The sequence below is a fragment of the Salminus brasiliensis genome, chromosome 24 (genome assembly GCF_030463535.1).
Source record: "Salminus brasiliensis chromosome 24, fSalBra1.hap2, whole genome shotgun sequence".
NCBI lineage: Eukaryota > Metazoa > Chordata > Actinopteri > Characiformes > Bryconidae > Salminus > Salminus brasiliensis.
The window spans coordinates 19,621,123-19,645,759 of record NC_132901.1 but is presented as its reverse complement, the minus strand read 5'-3'; the positions used below and the strand labels follow the sequence as shown (position 1 = coordinate 19,645,759).

The window sequence follows — 24,637 nt, the reverse complement described above, 5'->3', positions numbered from 1 at the left end:
TGTCACAAAACAACCTCCCAGGAAACATGTGCTAGGTGGGTTTGTACATGTATTCTTTACTAGGACCCAGTTGGGCTTCACAAAGGGACCTTGTCGTTACAGTCCACATTAATCTCACATGGATCCCGTCTAGGCCTCATATGCAGTGTACAACCGAGACCCCTCCTGGTCCCATCATTAACCCTGGTGGACATCCATATGTAGGGCCAAAGTGGAACCTGAGGACAAAGCCTTTTGGTTTCCAGTTGGGCTACCCATACAGGCCCCTGACTGGGCACTTTTGGTTCCATAAAGTGTGAAGATCTGAGGAAACTGTGGCATCTGCTGTAATTGAATACAAAATTAATTCTGCTGACAAGGCACGATGCTTAGACAGTTGTGCCACCCAGGAGGCTTAATTAATATGAGTAAATAACAAAACGTGTGAGAGTGAAGAACCTCTCAAAGTTCTAATCATCAACTTAAGGTGTGATATCCGACATCTCTATAACAAACATGGTTCTTTATGGAACCAAAAAAGCACTGCTCCCAGCGAACCACATACACACACACACTTAAACTACACACACGTTCAGGGAACAGAGGTCCCTCAATGTAACAATACAATGTGCAATAACCCCCCCACCAATATCTGTAAATAATCTGTAAATAATATTGTTATCGTTTTTTTAGTTCTATTATTTATATTTTGTATATAGTGGTAATTTATCTACATTTTTGCATTTGAGTGTCTTGCTATTCCTTTGCTGCTGTGACACTGAGAATTTCCCCACTGTGGGACTAATAAAGGATTATCTCATCTTATCTTATCAATATTGGTTCTTCTATGGCCTCGCCCAATAACCATTCAATGCACCTTTAGTTTTAAGCATGTACTATTCTTTATCCTATAGGTATTTACTGAACTGGAACAAACGCAAACTCACCCACATGCCTGAATGTGCCCCCACCCCCAGCACCATGCATACACACTGTTCATTCCAGATCCAGTTGAAAAAATGCAGCAATTATGGATGCTTTTGAAGTTTGTGCACGCTTCAAAAGAATTCCTTATGAGGTCAGTTCTGTTTAACATTTTAAGTGGTGTTTGGTAGCGTTCCCTCTTCTGCAGCACGCAGGGCAGAAATGTGCTGAAAATCAAAGTACGCTACACATGTGCAGCAGATAACACTTCTCCCTGATATCAGGTTAACTCACACAGTAAACAGAACTCTGGCACGCTTTAAACGCCTCTAGACACAGATGCTGGGAAAAAAAACAAACACAAAAGCCCCCCCAGAAAACGCGTTTATGAGACTAAAAAATCCTGGGGTCAAAATTAAATGAGAGCGGATATTTATGCAAATGATGATGAATATGAATTTGGGAGACATGAATATGGATTCTGTAACTAGCACATGTGGCCACGGCAGCAAAACCCAGCTTTTAATGTCACTATAATATTAAAGAGTACATCCACTCTCAATATCAGGGTCTTCCGCCTCAGGGGCGCCGTATGGAGGGGGGAAGTTAGGACGGTTCTAAGGGTCTGTGACTGACAGGGGCCCTAAAAAATTTAGTTTGAGTATTTTGGAAGAATTGTTAGAGTGGGGCCAGGTTTCAAATCTTTTCATGGGGTCCCAAATCCCTGGCAGCGTATTTGAAAAATGCATGTTACAGGGTCGATATGAGTGAGCGGAGGCAGGGCTTAGTGTGGAGCAGTCAGGCTAGAAAGCAGCAAATCAGAGGCTTTTCTGCTGCGTACATCGCAGCGGATACCAGTGGGAACACCAACCAATTTCAAAATCCTCTCTATTTCATCATCAATTGTTACAGACGCAGCAGAACTGATTTTTTAACCTCTAGTGGCACCCTAGAGCGGTTTGGAAAAGCAAAAGTATAATTTATCATCATTAAATGGCTTTGTTGGACGAATCACTTGTTTGTCCCAAACTGTACAAGGACTATGCATGTGAAAACGTGTGTAGGTAAAAAAAAAGGAATAATAACAATTATAATAATAAATGGGAAAAATATTAAATTGATTAATTGAATAATTATAACACTATAATGTATGTGCTGTGGTTTTGATTCACAGTTAATATTGTATTTGATTTGTTCAGAGAGGTGACGGACAACAAAATCATGTCATCAATGTAAGTAAAATAAATTCACACGTTAAAAGAATGTGTGAAAGAACTCAAGTACTAGATAAAAATACTCAAGGGAATCAAGGGTATGTTGTCTGCCATCAGCAGCCAGAGTCTGAGAGAGCACAATTATTTGGCCTTATTTCAACTGTCTCTCTCCAGGTGGGTAGATGGCTCTTACTTCAGTGCGATGCTTAAGTGAAAAACTGCTAGCTGATGCTTCTCTCCAAGCATTTTGGTTGTCTGGTAATGTTGCATCACAGGCAGTTTAAAAAGAGATAGAGAAGGCATGTGTCAGTCCTCACCCATCCAGCAGTAAGAGCATCACATGTGAAAGGGAGAGAGGAGAGTGAAATTGGGGTAAAACTGAAAAAATAATAAATCAATCAATCAATCAATCAATAATTAAACAGTGAGTGGACCTTTTACCCTGTTCTGTAGCTTTACCACAAATCTGAATTTCTGTGAATTCTCTGTGAAACCACCTTTCATAAAGGATTATGTTTGTAATAGAGATGTGTACGGAACTCAGTGGTAAGAACCTTTCAAAGGGCTAAATAAACCGTCACTGGATTGTAAAGATTCTTGACACTCAAACATGCTTTTTTATGAAACCAAAAGTGGTTCTTCTATGCCATTGGAATCGTTTGTAGCATTTTTATTTTTAAGAGTGTGAGAGTTTCAGAATGAAAGCTGGATGAGGAACTGAATCAGATGAAACTCAGCTCCCGTTATATTAATCTCAGACTTTCACTCATACTAATTATATCAAAACCCTAGTCACTGCTCAGCCAGTACTGTTAATTAAGGCTGTGCTGAAGCATTCAGCTGTTTCATCATAGGAAGAAAAGCTCTGACCTTCTTGGTGACAATAAAGAACCTCAATTTCAAACGTCTGTCCTGGATCTTTCTCCTGTAATGTCTGAGAATACGTTCTAGTCATAAACACTCTTTTGACTTGGGTCAACTTTCCAATCAGAATACAATGGAACATCTGAATTATCGGAAGAAAGAATCAATTACTAAAGGAACGGGGGTGGGGGAAGAGGGGAGCGGGGGTGCAGGTGGATTCACAGGTCTAGATATTGACACTGCAGTAACACAAACATGCAGTCTGAAAAAACAGACAAAGCTAATTATCACCTGCTGTATATTCAGGTGGGTTGCAGCTCAGTGTGAGTCCACCTGCAGAGAGACATGAGTCAACCTTCCCCCCACACTGAGAAACAACCCTCTATAGCTAACACACCATCTGACTGAGAGAAACACACACACACACACACACACACACTTGCTGTGGTTCTCTTCCTTACAGTATTTCTGCGTTCCCACTCGCTCTCTCTCTCTCTCTCTCTCTCTCTCTCTCTCATTTCCTTTCCTGTCTTCCTTTCCTCTTGTTCTATTTCCATCTCATGTTGTTTTCTCTTCCTCGACACTTTCCTACTCTTCATTTTGACCTTTTCTGTTTTCTTCTCATGTTTTCTTTTTTTTCTTTAACCTATTCTTTCAATTCTGTTTCACCTTGTTTTCCTCTCTCTCTCTCTCTCTCTCTCTCTCTCTTTATTGCGTTTTTTAATTCTTCTGTCTCTCTTTCTATTCTTTATTTCTCTTCTTTTCTACTATTTTCTATTACCATTCTCCAATTTTTCTGTTTTCTTTAATTATTTCTCTTTTCTTTTTGACCTTTTCTTTCTTTCCTTTACACCTTTTTACTCTTTTGTTTGTTTGTTTTCGTTTATTCACCTGTCTTTTCATGTTTTCTTTCCTTTTCTCTCCCTCTTTCACTTCTTTTGTCTACCTTTTCTATCTGTCAGACTCTTTTCTCATGTTTTATTTCTCTCACTCTTCTTTTTTTACTTTTTTACTTCTATCATTCTCAATCTCGATTCTTTATTTTCATTTTCATTTCTTTTATTTTCTGCCTTTTTCCTTAAGCGTTCAAATTTTTTTCTTTTCTGTTTTCTTGAAAATTTTCTTTCTTTTCTTTTTGATCTTTTCTTTCTTTCCTTCTCACTCTTTCTTTTCTGTAAATTTTCTTTTATTCATCTTTGGGTTTTTTTCTTTCTTCTTTCATTTTTGCTTTCGTCTTTCTTCTCACTTGTTCTTTGTCTTTTTTGTTATTTTTCTTTTTCTCATGTTTTCACTCCATCCTTGACTTTCTTTCACCCTCGCTTTTCTTTCTTTTCTTCTTTTTCCCTGTTCACTCTCTGATTCTTTTTCTTCTCTGTCTCAGTCTGCATTTTGCTGTTCTTTTCCAGTTTCATTCATTCTTTCTATTCTTTTTTGCCTTTTCTCTCCAATTGTCTCATTTTCTTTTCTACCTCTTCTCACAGTTCTTTTTCTTTTTTCTGTGGTTTTGCTTCACTGCTTTTTTCTTATTTTTCTACCTGTTTTTTGTTTACTTTTTTGCCTCTCTCCATTTTCCTTTCTTTTCATTCTTTATCTCGCTCTCCAGGTGTGTTTGAATGACTATTTCTATCAAGTTGGTTGAGCAGAAAGCCCTAACAAAATTATGAGCAATGATACATTTTCTGTTTCATAAAATCAATAAGATACATTTAATGGGAGAGATGCGAGTTGTAGTCAGATGCCGTACTGAACAAACAGCCCCTACAGGTCAGTGTGTATTAAAGGTAAATAATAAATAAAGGTGCACGTATTTGTCACTGTATAGTGTACACTGCACAGCGAAATGTGTCCTCCGCATTTAACCCATCTGTGGTAGTGAACACACACACACACACACTAGTGAACTAGGGCCAGTGAGTACACACACACCCAGAGCGGTGGGCAGCCAACTCCAGCGCCCGGGGAGTAGAGAGGGTAAAGGGCTTTGCTCAAGGGCAAGCCAAGCCCGGGAATCGAACCCACAACCTTGTTATCGATAGCCTGGCGCTCTAACCGCTAAGCCACCACTGCCCCTATCCGACCAGCACAGTTAACAGTTGCTATTTTGAGTGTGCAGGTTTTAAACTTGCATGCGCCAATCACTATCCAGCTGCCAGTGGCAACAGAATAACTTTGCATGAACAATAAAAATGTCAGACCAACAGATTTCAGCCAGATATTGTACAGATTTTCTGTTATCTGAACAAGCTATGTTGTATTAAACAATGTAGCTGGTTGATTAAGCTTTTGCACATGCATACTACGGCACACAGACAAACGCTAAGGGGCTTCTCAGTCTTGCACAACAGGGGCTATAAACAGTACGCCCACATGCAGTTCCTGAAATTTCCCTATTGGCTCCTGGCATCATATATTTGCATATTGGGCATGTCCCCACCCAACTTTACTCACCGTCAGTGAGTAGCTGTCCCCCCAGACTACCTTTACTTGGCTTTATGTCTATTTGTTTTAGGTGACTGCTTGTTCTCAGAGTTGAGAGTACTGCAGTGTTTATTCTTGCATTGCCACTGACCATGCTGTCAAGATTTCTGATAGATGGTTTATAAATTAATTAAGTAATTTAGATTAAACAAACTGTACTGAGCTGACAGTGTAGCTAACACACTGCAAGTATGTTTTTAGACCAATTAGAGATATTTAATTACTAGAAAACCTTTCGTTGATCTAACTTATTGTTCTTTGTAGAATAAGCAATCTAGGTAGGTTGATCAAAGCAACTTGACTCCACCCCCTGCTTCCCAAATGAATTCTTTCTATTCTTCTTACTTTCTCTATCCTCTGTTTTCCTTCATTCTTTTCTGTGATCTTTATCTTATCTCTGTTTGCTGATGTATTCTCTCTCTCTCTTTCTCTAGGTGAAAGGGCATGACATTGGCAGGGGGCTCTAATGGCATCGTGAGTTGGCCATATGTCTCATGGCACTGCCGCTCTGCACCGCTGAGTGAAAAGTGTTGATAGCAGAAGGAAAGAGGGTGGGTAGGGGAAAAGAAAGACACCGAAAGTTTGTAAAATGCAAAATCTGATGCCAAGCCTAGAGAGGGTCACCATGTGCGACTCATGTGAGAAAGAAACAAGCAGAGGACATGAAGAGCCTCATATCCTAACATATCATGCATAGATCATATCCACAAATTATAAATTCAGATACATTATGAATGTATCAAGATATACATTATGGATCATTATACATTACAAGAGATACATTATGGATCCAAAAGTGTCCAGACAGTTACTCCTTATCCTGAAAACATGTAGTGTGTTTGGGTTATGCAAAAAGACAATGATCTGAATCACACAAGCAAATCTGACTTGCCTCAAATTGGTTGCAAAACTATACATTTTAAACTTTTATAATGTGCTAGTCAAAGTCCTCAACTAATTTTTAATAGAATTAGTTCAATATAAATTTTATAATAAAAAAAGGTATTTGTACTTAAAATCAGCTGTAAAGTCCAATACTTTTACTTAAATGCCTATGGTTTGTTAAACAAATAAAGTTGAAGTTGAACATACTTAAGGAGCTAAACACTATACATCATAAACCAATAAAGTCCTAATCCATTTTTTTTATGTTTACTAAACTATACCACTGCATTCTAAACACGATTTCATTTTCTTTATTCATTGGCAGGGTAATATTATTCATCTGCTGACACTTACAGTACAACTCCATGTTAAAGCAAAAGTGAACACTTTAGCATAAAGCTATCACAGCATCACACTCACCAATACAGAACTCAGTAGCTAGCTCTTCCAGCCTATAACGATAAGGCCAGGTAATCAGCCATTATATAAAGTACACTCATCTACCTAAGGGGGGTAGCCTTGAGGACACAACAACATATTGACGGTGAGTGTCAGTGGCTCACGGACGCGCCCAGTTTGCAAATAGGTAGTGACAGAAGCCAATGGGAGATATGTAAGTGTTACTCAGAGGCTATCCTGCACAAACAGACCCTACAGGTCAGTATATATTATTAAAACAGCACAGCTGACTCTGAAATGTGTTCAGAAATCATTAAATCCAACATCAGTTCAGTTTCTGTTTTTGAGTGTGCAGTTTTTAAACTTGCATGGGCAAATGGCAATAGACTCAACTCACAGATCCCAGTAGAATGCACAAAATTACCACACATGTTCACCTAACTTAAAATAGTTAAGTAATGTTGGGAACATATGGTTTTACATACAGCATACATTTGAGTTCATACAACCTGTGAGCTACAGAGTAAGCCAGACAGTAAGCAACTCCGGGCTTAAAGCAGCACCTTACTATAATTTACTTAACCCTCACCTAACACTGTCTGGTTCTACCTCTCTCAGCCACTCAGCCATGGTGCCCCCTGCTGCTCAAAAATGGTAATATTTGATGCCATATCAAAACTCAGGAAAAAAACTCTAATCTTGTTACATTAACTTCAATTAAAGAGCAGATCCACCCTCAGTATCAGCAGGTCTCCCGCCCACTCGGCACTTCTTAAAAATGCACATTAAGGAGTTGATCGTGTGGAAGCAGGGTTAAGTGGGGTATGGGCAGGGAAGAAAGCAGCCAGTGAGAGACTTTTCTGATTTGGAAGGTTGCCGCTCAGCACCACACAATATAGGACAAAATCTTCACTATTTCACCATCAATTGGGGCAGTGTTACAGACCACTTGGGGGCGCACTAGCCAGGTTTGGAGCAACAAAAGTGTACTTTAATGCCATAATATGGCCCTTGTTGGACAAATCAACTGCAATGGACTATGTATGTGTAAATGTTAAATAAAAAAGCACATAGTTTCACTTTAAAGGGCCCATATCTTTGTTAAAGAGTCTTTAACCCTATCCATTCAAGTGTGAATCAGGACTGCTTTTTGAATAAGACACAATACAGAGTTAGCCATATAAGAACAGGGCTGATTTGCATCAGCGGTTCTCAGAGCAGTCCTCAGAGACCCCCAGATTTTTGTTCTGCCAACCTTGCTACAAGAATAGAGCAAATACCGTTGACTGGTTTGAGGTCTCTGAGGACTGGTTTGAGAAGTACTGATTTGAAAGCAGTGTACAAAAACAGTCTTTTCAAACAAATGAAATCTGGTGGTCCAATTATATTTGTTGGTTGAGACAATGGACCATGAACATAGTGTCATTCTGTGCTTCTGGATCCTTGTCCAGCTGTAATGTAGTGGGCATAGAATAGGGGTGAAGAGAATGGGCTGGGTCTTATGTGTAACCCCATGTATTAGGTGCAGGTGTTTTTTAAATGCTGGAAAATTTTAATGTTCAAATGAATAATTATTAATTAATGATAATTAATGACTGTTTAATTAATGATAATTGAGTTTATACATGGACCACCAAAAAATAACAAATATATTTACTATTAAATTACCCTTGCAGAGATACATGAGTTGATCATGTCATCACACACACACACACACACACACACACACACACATATACACAGGTCTCTCCCCTCTGAGTGTGACTTACCTTTGAGTCATTATAAATACAAAGCATGACATAACATTTCTCAGTTACTATAATCAGTATATCACTGCACATGTCACAGCAGTGATAATGTGTGTGTGTGTGTGTGTGTGTGTTTATCAGTGTAATGTACATGGGAATAGTTTGTGAGTGTGTCTGTGTGATTGTACAAGCTTGTACAAGCTTTTCGTTTTGTCATCAGTGATAACTGGAAGACATTTGAGGATCAGAGCATGTATAAAAGGTTAAAGAGGAAATAAAGAGAATGATAGAGAGTAATAGATAAATAGATATATAGATAGAGAGAGAGAGAGAAAGAGAGAGAGAGGAGAGAGAGAGAGAGAGAGAGAGAGAGAGAGAGAGAGAGAGAGCATGTGTGCTGTATTTGCAATAAACACATAGAATCACTTACTGAGGTTACAGTCTATCCTGATACAATCTGGCGGGAGAGAGAGTGAGATGGTGAGATTGAACCGAGGAGAAAGAAAAGAAGGGAGAGGAATAAAAAAGAGCAGAAGAGAGAGAGAGAGAGAGAGAGAGAGAGAGAGAGAGAGAGAGAAAGAGAAGGAGAAATAAAGAAAGAAATACAACATTTTACATCCTTCAAGGTACATTCTGCAGACATCCGAGTTCACTGGGCTGGGCCACTACCCGGGGACATGCCTCGAGTCAGAATCACCCTTATCCTTCACAGTTGTTTACTCATTTACTCGCTTCTTCTCTACTGCCTTTCATCCCAGCATCTTGCCCTGAAGAGCTCCACCAGCTTGATGACGCAATGCACTGTATACCTCAATATACAGACTATAAAGAGGGTGGTTTTAAAGGACCGCAAATAGACTACGAAATCATTACATAGGTCTACTGGCTGCACCAGAAAGGATTGAGCTTCAACCTGAATTCAATTAAGGTTCCTCTAATAAAGAAAACTCTCTGAAGGAACACCTGCCACATCTGTAACATGCAACTGATCAGCACAGTCAGTGTCTTCCCCTGTAAAGCTAGAGATATACTTGCTGTTTGGCCATGCGTTCACGTAGATAACCGAACTGACTACCCGGGTCACTGAGGGCTTCATCTTGAGGGCAGACCAGAAAGCATTGACCATAAAGAACTTCCAGATTGAGCTTGGAGTGGTCCGGTGGACTAGAGTGCTGCCAGTATGACCTGGTGGTTCAAATTCAGGGTCATGCTGCCAGTCAGAGCCAGAGAGCACACCATTGACCTTTTTCTCTCCAGTTGAGTTGATGGCTCTCTCTCTCTCCACATGACTTCAGTCTAATGCCAAAGCATCAGAACTGGGTTGGTTGCCAGTGATGTTGCATCGATGGCAGTTTGATAAGAGGCGCTGGCTAGCTGACTGGTTCTTGAAAACTTTCCACCATTTTGATGCTCATGAGCGCCAGCATACGCATAGCGTTGATTTCTGAGGACATGCAGAACCAACACACCAAGTGGATACATGATACGCAAGGCAGCCATCATCAATATGCGGACATGTAAATAACAGCAAGTATATCTTCAGCCTAAGAGACTCTAAACTAAAAAAACAGAAGCTAATGGTCAGTAGATGTCCACAGCAAAAAAAACATATCCTAAAAATCTGACAAATTGAGAATGCTGTAATAGTATCCCTTTAATCCAGTTGCATCAGCTTCATGGATCATCTTGACCCATGGTTTTAGTGTCACAGCATGGTTATTACTCTGTATTGATTGTTAAATCTTAACTTTAATCCAGGTTAAGGTTCTGAAGATCACAAAATCCTTCATTAACTCAAAACTCCACTTCATTTCACCCTTGTTGGTGCAACCCACCTACTCAAGAACTTCTAATGGTCCACCACCTGCTGCATAAATCCCCACTGAAGGAGTTAAAGCTATTAATTTCGGTTGTGGAGCTTAATATAAGCCACCATCAGGATCACAACTCATCATAATCTTCCATGGTCGGTCACTACTGAGTCTAATTTGAGATGAGTTTTTAATCAGACAGTGAAGCTGGGCCTGCTGTGTGGAGCTTTAGGGCAACTGTGGTTTCACCAGCTAGAAACAATACAGGCAAGGGTGATCTGCACACTTCAGCCAAGAATGCAGCCTGCTACATACGTTAAACCTTCATCTCCAATTCCATATGTGCCTATTCATAAATACTGACTTTCTATCTCTATATGTTGCATTAAAAGTAATGCCACAGATTTATTTCATAGCGTATTCAGTCCTAATCTTTTTTGATGCAGTGTTAATTATTTAAGCTAAGCACCTTCAGGCTACACGAATGTTACTAGCTCTAACTGCCATTAGAGCTTCAATACTGAATACAGGCAAGCCAAATCAAACATGGTGGCACTGCGGTGGATTTTCTCTCGTCTCTGGCTCCGTCTAGTGTCTGCAGTCTGTATGTGCAAGCTGCTAATGTGCTGACGTGTGGTCTCGAGCTGTCAACCGCTACGGAGTAGTGATGACAAACAGCCAGGGACCAGGCTCACTGCTGGAGAACGTAGAGATGGAAATATCACACGTTTCAGTGTTTAGCTTGTTGCTGAAAGCCTGCTGTGCACTTGTGCAGGCTAATTTCCAGTTATCTCATAACTGACTGAAGCATTCACAGGCTAGCAGACGTGTTTAATTTTCAGTGACGGGTGCAATTGTAAGGAGGGTTAATATGTGTTTTTGTGTATGTGCTCATTTCCCACTGCTACAAGTATCATGTATCATATAACTGCCTGACATTTGATTAAGGAAGTCCTAAAGATGTGATATCCTCTTGACACTGCTCTCTAGGAGGCACCGAGATTCTCTCGAAGCCTCCTGTGAATTCGAATAATTATCTCCTAACAATCTAATCCTTATTAGTGCAGATTTAATCATTTTAAGGCTAAGCTAAGTCGGTCCCCGTGTTCAGTTTGTGTTGATTAATTACTCGGGTGTCAATCCCACAAGTGGGCGGATTATGCTAAAAGTTAATGTTTGCTAATTAGCAGAGGCAGGGGTGCTAAGGCTTGGTCCGCTGAGGTAAGCACATATGCATGTCGGTTTAGCGGATGTTCATACACTACATGGACAAATGTATTGGGACACCTGCTCATTCATTGCTACCGAAAGCAATGGTGTTAAAAAAAAGAGTTTATACTGCTTTTGTTGGAGTAATTGACTCTACTCTCCAGGAAAGAAGGCTTTCTACTAGATTTTGGAGCATTGCTGTGTGGATTTGATTGCACTCAGTAAAAAGAGCTTTAGTGAGGTCAGGATGTTGGATGATCATCACCCCACCTCAACCCCTTTCTTCCAACTCATGCTAAAAGTATTGGATGGAGCACCATCCATCATTCCAGAGAACATGGTTCCATGGTTCCCTATTGGCAATACGTCTCTACAGGGAATTTTTCACTTTTTGACATAATGTGAATCTGGCAGTTGTGTTTACGTTGCGTCCAAATTCCATGATGAATGGGCCAATAGAAATGCTCCAAAATGACACGGAATAAGATCTTTGGTGAGATCTGTAATAAATCTGTAGTGCATAATGTATAGATTTTTAAATGACACATTTTGAAAAGATTCTACTGTTATCAAAATGAAATACCCACCCCAGTTCATTCCAATGCAAAGAAATGAAAACTACATTTAAATAAATAAATAAACCCATTAATACACATCTAAAAATGAACTGAAACTAACAAAAGAAAACTATAATAACTGCAAATAGGTTCCATGTATGGTGATTCAAAAGACTTGACCATTTGTGCAATAAGCACAAAATGCAATATATTAATGTGTTATCTTTGTATTATCATTTTTTAAATCATAAATATAATAAAGTGTGTTTATTTGAAAGGGCACAAGGTCCTCCATTTATTGAGTTACTACAGCTGTGAGTGTATCCCTGTGTGTATGACTGTTCTTTGTACGGTAGGTTTTGTCATTATGTACTGATGTACGGCCCTCATTGGCGGAAAAATAAAAGAAACGTCAGTGAGCCGGTCTCTCTGGCTGTTCGCTCCAGGGCCGCAGACATACACGCCATTGAAGGGATGAAAAGTTCCATCTTCAGAGCCTCGATCAGAGAGGACAGAGAATGAAAGGGAGAGTAAGAAAGAGAGAGAGAACGATGATGTGCCCTGTAAAGGCTGTCCTTGCTCCTGTCTCGATGAGCACACCTCTGCTTTGTAACGTCATGTTTCTACGGTTTCGAGGTCTATGGCGCAGGCAGCAGTTACCTACAGGCGGCTAGCCAGGTTTATATATATATATATATATATATATATATATATATATATATATATATATATATATATATATATATATATATATATTACATAGGTATTTATGTACAAAATATATACACACACACACACACACAAACAACAACTTTGTCTGTGTGTCTGTGCTCAGTTAAGTCCTGGTGTTTGTTAAAGCATCTCACAATATTTGAATTGCTAATTTTAACACCATAAATACACAAGACAGATAATCATAAACAACCTGAAACTTGTTGCTTTGAAAGGAAGATTAATGAGAAGCACACAGTGTTGGTGACAACACTGCTAAATCAAAAACCAGCCATTCATCTTCTACAAAGAAGTAGGCCTATGTGGCACCATCTGCTGGTAAATGCTGTTTACTGCAGCTAAATTGAGCTTCCTGTCTTTATTAACTCATGTTAAAGGAAAGTCCAGTGCTACATCTGTAGCACACTGTTGATTACCATAGATGACCATTTTAATTTGCTTTCCCGTATTTAGAAAAGAACTGAACGACAACAGAAATGGAGACTAAAAAGAGTTGTAGTATTTTCCAGTTGCTGAATCATAAAATAAGCAGTTTAAATATGCTCATAAACTATACAGCTCAACAGTTTGGCTATTCACATATACAGAAATTGCACTGCAGAACAGTACAGTGGTCTGTCACTGTTTATACACATGGACAGAAATTGCTAAAAAAAGTGCTTAAAGTCTGCAAGTCAACCAAAGAAATAGATAATTGTGTAGAATTTGAGCTTGTTGACTGTTTCTGTGTTTTCTACCACTATATAATAAATTACAGGCTACCTTTATTGTTGGCTGCACTTAGATTTTTTGAGCATAGTTTAAATTCTTAAGGGTGTATTACTGCTTTGTTTCAACAGAATAATAATGAAGTGTCGCTGATATGTGACTAATCTTCCTTCTCATGTGTTTTCCTGTTTAAAGTTGTAGTTCCATGATGGAGAAATAAATGTTATTAACATAAAGGAGCAGATTAAACTGCAATTAAACTGCAGAAATAGATACTTGTTTTTGTCGGCTTTTTAGAAACAGGACTTGTTTCATAGAGAGAAAACATGGTGGTTTAATTTGACTAGTTTAGTGGAATTGGGATGGTCTCTGTCTCACTAGGGAAGGTGGAGGTAGTCACGTGTGTTTAACTGTGTTGTTTTAGTTCTCCTATAAGTTAACTGGAAATTTCACAGTCCTGTAAGTTGTGAGGTAGGACCTACATGACCCTGTAGCCAGTCATGGACCACTTTCTTGGATCAGTTTTAGTGGTTACTGACCACTGCATACCAGAAAACCCCACATGACCTGCCTAAAGTTTCGGAGGTGTTCTGACCTGTTTGGCTCTTGTCAAAGAGGCTCAGGTTATTACACTTGACCATTTTCCCTGCTTTTTTATACCTTCATTACCTTCAAGAACTGACTGTTCACTTGCTGCCTATTATATCCACCCCTCAATATATTATATAAGATAATCAATGTTTTTCACTTTACCTGTCAGTGGGGCTAGTGTAATGGTTAACTGGTGTATTTTAAACATGTATTCTTGAAAATTAGCACTTGCTCAATGGCTTCTGTTAAAGCTGTCAGTTTCTGTTCTTCTTTAAGCACAGATAAATATGACAAAAACATCTGTGGTAATCAGTGGTATGCTACAGATACAACTCACTGAGATCCTTTAACTAATCTGGAGGTAGAACCAAGACGTTACAGAGCAAGAGCGACCCCATGTGGTCAGGGACAGAGCTCATAATCATAGGCAGGGGCTCAAGGCCTGAGGAGGGTGGAGGATGGAGCTGGAGCAGTAGGGGGGCAACTGTAACTAACAGAGACCCAGACAGGATAATGGGGATGGCGGGGATTGTGGAGATGATAATAATGGCTGAGGGTTAAGAACGTTACCCAAATTAACGGTGAGTTTGACGCGGCCGCCGTCCAGCTCCAGACGGAGTGTGTCTGCTGACTCTTTGGAGGTGGTGGCCACCAGAAGGCCGTAAGCGCGCAGAGACATGAAGCGAAGGGCTAAGTCCTCAGCCTCGGTGTGCATGGTGCCCGGCATGATGATCTTCAGATACATGCTGCCGTCGTAACTCAGCACTGTAGCCTCTGTAGGAGGGTGTGTTTGGTGGGGGGCGGGGTATGCACACATGCAGATGTTTAGAATTACATAGACAGATTATACAAACACATGACGGCATACACATGTACCCAAATAATAATACATAAATGCATAAATAAATACAATGGATGCAGTTAAAGCATAAATATGAGTATAAATAAATATGGGTAAATAAAAGGGAATTAAATAATATTGGACATAAAACAAGGAGGAATAGAGGAACAAACAGATGCATTAAAAAGAGATTTCAATCTGTTAAGATGATATACATGCATAATTATAAAATCATATTTAATACATTTGTATTTCTGTGATAACATATCATTTGTGTATTAAATTAAATTCAATTATGTATTATAGAGTATTTCTTTAAAAATCGAAGTTTTTCAGGTAATTTCAGGTAATTACTTCCTTCCCTTCCAGACTAGCTTTAGCTTTAGTTACAGTAAGCACACTGTTGCTAGTCCCCACACAATAATGCATGTTAGACTAAAGACTTGAACACTGGAAAAGAACATCAACATGAAATATGAAATTTAATCTGCTGTTCCCAGAGCGTTATTGTAGATGCATGGAATTCTCCGGGTCATTACCACCAGCATCAAAATAACGGATTTTATGCCATCAAAGCAGTACTGTCTAGTCACACTAGATGGCAGAAGAGAGCTGCTCTCAACTCTTTTCCTCATGACTGCCTCCCTAATGGGAAACACACCTTTTCATTATACACACAACAGAAAGCATCCACCAATCAACCATAACATTAACACCACCTGCCTAATACTGAGTAGGTCCCCCTTGTGTCGCAACAACAGATCTAACCACTCTGACCATCTGACCTGTGGTACCGGGCACTGAGACGTTAGCAGCATATACTTTCCTATAAGTCCTATAAGTTGTGATGTGGGGCCTTCATGGGCCACAACGGTGAGTCTTAGGTGTCCATGACCCTGTCGCTGGTTCACAGGTTGTCGTTTCTTGAACCACTTTTGGTGGATACTGATACCCCAGAATACCTGCCTGATGTTTTAAAGATGTTCTGACTCTAGCCATCACAGCTTAGTTCTGGTCAAAGTGGTTCTTATGCTTGACCATTTTTCCTGCTTTTAACACCTTCATCACCTTCAAGAACTGAGGGTTCACTTGCTGCCTAATACAGCCACCCCCTGACAGATGCCACCGTAAATGAAGGTAGTTAATGTTTTTCACCTCACAGATGGTGAGGTGAAATCTTATGGTGTTAATCTTATGGCCGATAAGACATCAGCAAAGTACACACTTCTTTTCAGTCATGTTCCAACTTTGACAAGTTGATGGTTTATCTTGTAAGGTTGCTGCAGAGGGAACCTTCTAACTGAAGTTTCAACTGAAATTACATCTACATGCATTCTACTACTGCATGCAGACATACATACACTGTGTATTTTCTCCAGACAGAAACAAAACACAGTCTATAAGGCTTTGATGTGAGTAGTTCATACTGTTATCTAAGAGATGTCTGGTCAGAAGCTACAGAGAGCACGAGAGCCATCTCACTGAAGGCTGTTTTTCCTCTCGAAACTAGCCTGAGTGCATTAAGAGATGTTTTAGATGAAAAAGTCCTTCAGGAATCCCAGGTGTAATGAGATAAAACACTGCCGGACCGGTCACACAGGACCCAGAGCACACAGTTTCAGCCGAAAGACACTGATCCAACATTCTCCAACACATGATAATGGGTTGTAGATCTGTACCAGTATGTGGCTCTACCAGTGTGTGACTGTCAGAAGTCCCTGGGGAAGTTATCTTCTCAATCACACTGGTTTAGTTAGACTGAAGTCTTAAGAATTGCCTTATACTGATACTAATCCAATATATATTTGGGTTATAGTAGTGTTTAATGGAGAATGCTGATGTCAGGTAGAGAACACTGATGTTTTGCATTGGTGTGTTCTTATATCTAACACTCATAGGAAATGAGGCCCTTGGGAAAGCACCAGCCAGCCAGCAGAAGCTGACTCGTGCATGCTCCAGTAGTACTATGGCTCCAACTTGATTTCCGTCACCCTCTGTAGACGGTCCATCTTGCGCCTGCTGGTCCTTCTAAAGTTACACAGATGGTCCAGGAATGCCTCATTGCTCTGCTGCGCTCTGTGCTACTCTATGAGGAACCAAAACCAGTATTTCCATGCCAGCATATGACAGGGACGTGACACGGTAACGTACCATATCGTACCTTACCGATGTTTTTCTACATATCTGTTAACACTTCTGCACCTGTTGGAGGATGGAGGATGCTTCAGTACCCATACTGATGACTGAATCTGAACATTATGAAAGACTTGGTTTCTTCTACAAAGAGTATATGGGGGTCAATGAACTCAATTATTTCATACAAAGGACAAAACTAACATGTATTATGACCTTTTATAATGACTTATGTACCTTTTGAAATGTTAACTCGGAAGGACACTATCAAATACTATCAATTAAAGCATATCATCATGAGGGCCAGCTATACAACACCCCATAGCACCCATACAGAGTGAACTTGCTCATTTCAGTACTTTGACATCATTGAAAATTCCTCTTCTGTCACTATCAATTAGACCTTCACAATTAACCGTGTTATTTGACCTCTAAAATTAATTAACTGACTGAAACGTGAAATGAATGAGAAATCATGTAGACAATCTGCACATGTCTAATGGATTCAACCATTACAAACAACACTACTCATCAAATAGGTCTCGGAACGGATCTCAGGAATTGTTGGAACGTCTGCTGCACTTGCTCTGACCCTCATTACTGTTGAATGTTCTGGGAATGTTCTGATATATGTCAAGCGTTTGCACAACCTGTCAGTCATGTGTTTTTTTCTGCTGCTGTGAGCTCCAGGATATATCTGACAGTAGTTAGCTTAGTGTTAGCTGAGAGTTAATGGCTAGTGACTGGAGTGAGCTGTGGGTTCTATCCTAGGTGGAAACCATAAACAAACACTGTTTTGGAAGTAGGCAGTTTCTGCTGGGGTAGTGTCTTTCACTGTTGCTCATGGAGTACCCTGTTTCACCCCAATTCCCAAAACAGGGAAGCTTGTACAGTTAAATAATCACAATCGTAGTTCTGTAAAACCAGCTAAAATAGGAAAGTCCTACAGCAGAACCTGCTGCTTATATCAACTGAGAAAAATGCTTGCTTCCACCAACTACTGGTTGTACAAGAAGCAGATTTCATAAAATAAACATTAAAGCTTCTTTCAGGAATTGCTGTAAGTTTGCAGGTCAGGTCTTGCCACTGCAAAATCAAAGGCCTTCACAATGTTACAAAAACATATCTATGAAACCGGTCAATAAATATGTTTACTATGCTCTTCTCCAGCTTAAAACTAAACCTAAGGCAGCTGGCTGTGATAACGAGTGGAGCTTTTATCTCCAAATACTGTCAAATATACTGTTAAACATCTTAAACACATCGTAAACTGGCCTTAACTGAATGTACAACAAATGCTCTACACAGCTCTAAAGCAAGGCTGTATCAACTCCAAGGGCTTTAGGGTCTACAACCCAGGGCTCAAATTACAGGGAAACCAACGTCTACAGTACTGGGCCACCACAAGCCATTAGAACAGCTTCATTGTCCCTTGGCTTAGATTTGCAAAGGCCCTGAATCTTTATTGGAAGGATTAAACACTGTTCTTTCCTTAATTAATGGTTGTGGCGAACATCACTGTCCAACATCTCAGTCCATTATTCCCCATAGGTGTTAAAATTGGTTTGGATTTGGAGACCATCTGAATAGATGAATAGGCCATAGATGGTAATGAATCCATTCAGTGACCCATCATACCCAGAGGATGAGTGCATTGCTATTCTGAGATGTTTGAGTGATCGGTCAGAATAATGTTAATAAACTGATTTGTTGTGATCATTCTTTAGGGGTGGCCAAGTGGACTCAAACCATTCTAGTAAAACAAGATAGCGGTCAAGCTATCAGATCTGTACTGTTCCCTTGATGTGAGCTACACATGCACTCGCTCACTTGTGGAGAATGTGGTGGGATGGATCTTCTGACCAGATCCCTTTTTCCACATTTGCATTCTATTCTGACCAGCACTACTTAAATGTGCCAGATATTTATACAATGCAACTCTACTATAATGGCCCTCTGTATGTAGCTGTGGACAAACTGATCTTGCTGATATTGCCTTATCAAGTCTTGCATTGACTCTCAGTCAGCTGAGGAACTGCTGTTATTCGATTCGTCCCTACATAACTCGCTAAAACCTGATCATCAGTGTCACTTAATCTTCATTTGACCACAATTACCAGCCCTGACTGTTTAGTGATGTGTTTATCAATGCAGATGTTATCTTCTTTTTTGAAAGTCATTAAACTCTCCAAACCCATCTTGTTCCATAATTATGGTAAACTCGACCTGCTCAGCATTTTAAAAATTTCTACAGAGCATTGTAGAATGTTAATTGCTTTATTGTATGATGTGACACATCTGTCTGGAAACATCTGCCTATTTTTCTCCACTTATTTATTTAGATATTTCCCTTAATTTGTTGCCTGTATGCACCCCCAGGTAATCAGCCTGTCTCCTTAATGATAAACGTGTTATCACGGTATAGGGTAGGAGCCTCTACATAGAGTTATACCAGGGTACTAGAATGCTAATGACTTTAAGCTCATTAACTAGGAAAAAAGGACATAAATATATGCAGAGCGTGGGCCCCCAGTCATTGCCTTAATCACATCACCCCTTCTCACCTATCTCACAGTTGCTACCCAGGAAGCCTGTGCCAGTGCAGTCACAGATGTAGCGGTTCCAGCCTTCTTTGCAGATTCCTCCGTTGCCACAGGGGGCGCTGCTGCACCTCTTCTGGAGCTCACGGGTGCAAAAGCTGCTGACCCCGGGGGCGCTCTGGATCTCTGCCAGCCTTCGGACATCACGGCTCTTCCCATCGATGAAGAGGTCCCGCACGCAGCCTACGTAGCCGTAGTTCAACAGGGCCGTCCAAACCTCTGGGGGCAAGACCAGGCCCTGCCGAGTTTCAGGCAGCCCACCAAGGTACATATCACTGTCCAGATCCAATATTTCACTGCCCTCGTTGGAGTTAAAGGGCATGGTGCGGCTGTTTACTGAGATAGAACCTGGGGAGGAAGCAAGAGAGATTTTAACAGATTTTTAACCGTTTAAACCCTAAAGGTCTGTACATGGGCCTATATTTCTTCTAGTTAATCTAGGTAACGTATTCATAGTAGTTACTAAATAATTCATAGTAGTTGCTGAATAATTCATAGCAGTTAGTGAATTAATTTTATAATTAATTATTTCTAATTAAGAATTAATTCTAATTAATTAATTAATTAATCTTTCTCAAAATATAAAATGTTCTAGGTACTAGGTAACAGAATGCATATTCCATTGTTATTTGGGCCTTATGTCTTAAGGGGTACAATGAGAGACAGACACAGAGAGACTGAGAGAGAGAGAGAGAGAGAGAGAGAGAGAGAGAGAGACAGAGAGAGAGACAGAGAGAGAGAGAGAGAGAGAGAGAGAGAGAAGGAGCTGGAGGGACTAGAGAGCAAGAAGCAGAGAGAGTGGAGTGGAGAGGTGTGTGGGCGAGTATGTAGTTAGTGGAACACTGCTGGGTCTCAGTTCCAGAAGATCACTGCAAAATGCTGCAGAAAAGTGTGTAGGTGTGTGTGTGTGTGTGTGTGTGTTAGCTTCTCAGCTTCTCTCCTGATGTATCAATGAGATTTATGATGCTCTCTTAATTGTCTATTAAAATGCAATTACAGCAGGGCAGGACAAACTCCCTCTAGGACATGCACACGCACGCACACACACACACACACGCACGCACATGCGCACACGCACACACGCACACACACACAGACACAATTGAACACTCCATTAGCCAATTATGCCAAATGGTGGCAGCCATTGGCAGGATAAGTCAATGAGTGACAGATTTGCATGGTCTCAAAGCCTTCTTTTCAGGTGTGTGTGTATATATATATATATATATATATATATATATATATATATATATATATATATATATATATATATATATATTATATATTTATATATGGGGTTGTTTTCTTCACCTTTCCTTCCTTCCCTCTGAAAGTCCACATGGCACCATTCCCCATCATTGACCTTCTTATTGCTGGCTTTGAGCTTAATGCTACCAGAGCCCATGTCCATCAGCAGAAAGAGGAATCCATCCAGCAGTTCCATGGCAAAGTAATCGGTCTTCAGCTCACGCCCGTGACGTTGCTCCTTGGTGCCCTGAGGCTTCCCATGGCTGAAGAGCAGCAGACCGCTGGGCTCCGTGGTGCGGAAGTCAAACGAGATGGAGCTGGTCTTCTTGGTGTCCCAACGCGGGAGAGCGATGTACGACTCGGGTGTCTCGAAGGTCACAGGGTCGAGGGCAGCTACATCCTCGCAGCGAAACACCAGATCACCATGGAGACTGATTTTGGAGTCACGTTCGATGGCCAGTCGAGAAAGCTCCAGCTTGAAGTCGTTGTTCTTGTAAACAACCTGTAGGGGCGATACATGGAAAGACGATTTATGTTCTGCTGAATTCCTGACTCCCGATATAGTGATTCCCAACCTAAAAGTTCTGAGTGAATGTGATTGACGAAAGGACAGTTTCAGTGGGTGACGCGAGAGGGAATGTTAGCAAAACACCAAGACTGACTTTCATAACTATTAAGAACTTGAACGCAGTGTTTTAGATTTAAGCTACCAAAACAAGAAACATAGAGGTCATAAAGTCAACAACTGGGCAATGATTCCTAATCCCAAATTCTTGGAAAACCTATGCTTTGTATCCCAGACAAGTCCCAGCCTTAAAGTTACCAAGAGAGCAAGACCTCCCCAGATGCCGAAACAATGGCTACCCATTGCTCCAGGCACGTGTGCTCACTGTCCACTGTGTGTGTTTAATCACTAGTGTGTATATGTGTGTGTTACGGCATGGATGGGTTAAAGGTGGAGGCCATCTCCATCTGTGTCCAACACTAATGGTGAATACGGCTGTCTTGTCTCATTTTGTTTTGTGTTTTCGTTTTTTTTTCCTAATTCAAATTCTCTAGATTTAGTTCATGACTGATACGACAGTTGGGATCAGAAGTCTAAGAGGAGAGAAAATTCAAACTTCCGCAGAACATGGTTTTCAGAACAAGACTAAGAGTTACTCCTGATTCAGAAGAACTAAATGGAATAATTGAATAACAAATTAAGCTAATGTGAACAGAGTCTGTTGACTTATGAATAGTATAATCTTGTTTCACAGATTTCCATGTAAAATAAAGAAGGGCCACACATTGAGTATGATGAGATATTAAAAAACGTGAAAGTCATTGGAAAAGTTATAACTATGAAAAAAAACTCTTAATAATCCCCACAAGTCGTAACTGCAAATAACACCTAATTATAATTCAAAGCTGGAAGGAGACAATTTATATTTGAGGGACAGAGACTTGCTTCAGTGGGAATTCTCGTTTGCATAGGCAAGTATTTAAAACCATGATAAGCAACATAGAGAGAATGCAACCAGACAGCAGCAAATGCAGACTTTGTGCGGAAATGGTTTAAAGCTCTACTGGTGACTTAATATTTCTGCTGGGTTTTTTTGTGTGGTTGAGAGAACGCACTGAAAGGGTTTAGTTGACAGAAGAACTAAATGTACAGAGCTTTGGGTCAAGCACATGATGAGCTGATGAGCTGAATCAGATAGAGCTACTCTTACTCTCGTACTATAACATCACTTCTACTTAAAACACATATAAATATCCACTGACTCTTTAATTAAACAGTATCTGCCCATGTGAGGCACTGTCATCAATGTCAACAACTGACAACCACATGTTCAAATTAAGTGTGACTGTAACTATATCTTGTTTCAATACCTGCAGACAGATATTCAACAATTTAACTAGACTTGATCAAATTAGAATTTGGTTTATTGCAGAATTGTTGGTTTATTGCAGTGAAGTTTCATTGGCTCTGTCCACCACTGCCATCAACCAGTAACTGCTGGACTGAGATTTTGTTTTTATAACCATTTGGTTCTGCTCACCTTCCCAAATGTCTACCTGAGCTATAACCCCCTGAACTCCAGGTTTACTATTAAGTTATTAATTCCAAGTCTTACTGGCTACTATGAATAATTCAGTATCTAAATATGAAAATGCTAAAAAAAAAAAAAAAAATTCTACAAAATAATTATAAAGTATTAGAATTATAAAGTAAAATAATAAGAAAGTGAAGAATACTAAGAAGTAACTAACATGAATAATTCAGCTTCTAAATACTAGGAATGTGAAGAAGAAATAGTTACCATGCATAATTAAGGAACTGAATGGTAAGAATAATAAGCAGCAATTAAGCAACTACTTGGAATAACTCAAGCAGCAATATCTGTGCTTAACACTAGAAGTACCACACTGGTCTGACCTACTTATACATAGAAGTGCTGAGTTTTGGTCATCTGACCACTCAGACTACCTACTAGAAGTGCTGTGTTGGTTTTACCTACTTATGTTGTGGTTTGGTTTGTCTATGCACAGCTGAGGGTTTCTACAAGGATGCTGTTACTGACATATACTATACTATACTATACTATAGTATATAATGTAAAGGCAAAAGGCAAAAGGCAGCTGGCAGCTGGGCAACGCAGTAGAAATGCCCTACCAAGTTGATTTGTTTGGGCAAAGGCTCCATCTCACTGTAGTTGCTGGAAAAAAGGGTCTATGTTGAAATACATTTATTTAATTGGCTTATGCAAAAATCATATAATTAACTTGTTTTTGGTACTGACTACCAAATTTTATAAGTGGTATTGTGACATCCCTTCTATCTACTATGGATTATTCAATCACTAAAATAAATTATTTAATTTAAGCTATTATTAATTATTCGATTATTAATGCAAAACTAATATGCAAATTGTATAGTCATTAAGATAAGATAAGATAAGATAAGAAAATCCTTTATTAGTCCCACAGTGGGAAAATTCTCAGTGTCACAGCAGAAAGGGATAGCAAGACACTCAGTTACAAAAATGTAGATAAATAATTTACACTATATACACAATATAAATAAGAATTTTAAAAAAGCAATAACAATATTATTTACAGCAAATGACTCTTAATTGCACATGGCGTGTGTGTGTATGTGGTCCGCTGGGAGCAGTGCTGGTTGTGGAGTCTGACTGCAGCAGGAAGGAAGGACCTGCGATACCGCTCCTTCACACACTTGGGGTGAAGCAGCCTGTCGCTAAAGGAGCTGCCCAGTATAATAAAAAAAAAAATAAAAAATAAAAAATAAAACATTTCTGGGCCCATATTAAGACCCTCGCAGTTGAAATAATTTAGGAAAACGTGCAAAGCTAGTTTGACGCAAACCGGTTACTGGAGAAATACCTAATTCACACACACACTAATTCAAGACAAACCATAAAACAAACAATAATGACTGTTCTACTTCCCTAAAAAGAGACGGATGGTTGGAGTTTGGTGGAAAAGTACCCATGTCTCTTCTTTCTTCTCTCTCTGTAGTGTGTGTGTGTGTGTGTGTGTGTGCAGGGGTGTATGCACAAGCAGGTAGTGCCAGAGCCAATCGAAGAAATCAATTTTTAATTTGCCTGTCAGGATGCTAAAGTTGGCTTACCAACTACACTGGAATTGAGTTAATTAAAGAAAACAAGCCAACACACACACACACCTACACACACACACACACACACACA

The 24,637-nt window shown here is 39.8% G+C and overlaps 1 protein-coding gene across 15 annotated transcripts in view; it reads right to left on the bottom strand.

Moving 5' to 3' along the window:
* LOC140546486 (neurexin-2-like) overlaps positions 1–24,637 on the bottom strand; it is an 819,352-nt gene that overhangs the window by 369,741 nt on the left and 424,974 nt on the right. For 9 of the 15 annotated variants that reach the window (XM_072669790.1, XM_072669800.1, XM_072669797.1 and 6 more), the window contains 4 exons: positions 20,985–21,423; positions 19,638–20,021; positions 14,670–14,873; positions 8,922–8,948 (listed from right to left, as the gene is read on the bottom strand). In XM_072669790.1, coding sequence (XP_072525891.1) covers positions 8,922–8,948; positions 14,670–14,873; positions 19,638–20,021; positions 20,985–21,423 — 1,054 coding nt within the window. The remainder of the gene's footprint in view (positions 1–8,921; positions 8,949–14,669; positions 14,874–19,637; positions 20,022–20,984; positions 21,424–24,637) is intronic. The other 6 variants (XM_072669794.1, XM_072669798.1, XM_072669799.1 and 3 more) reach the window with 1 other exon arrangement.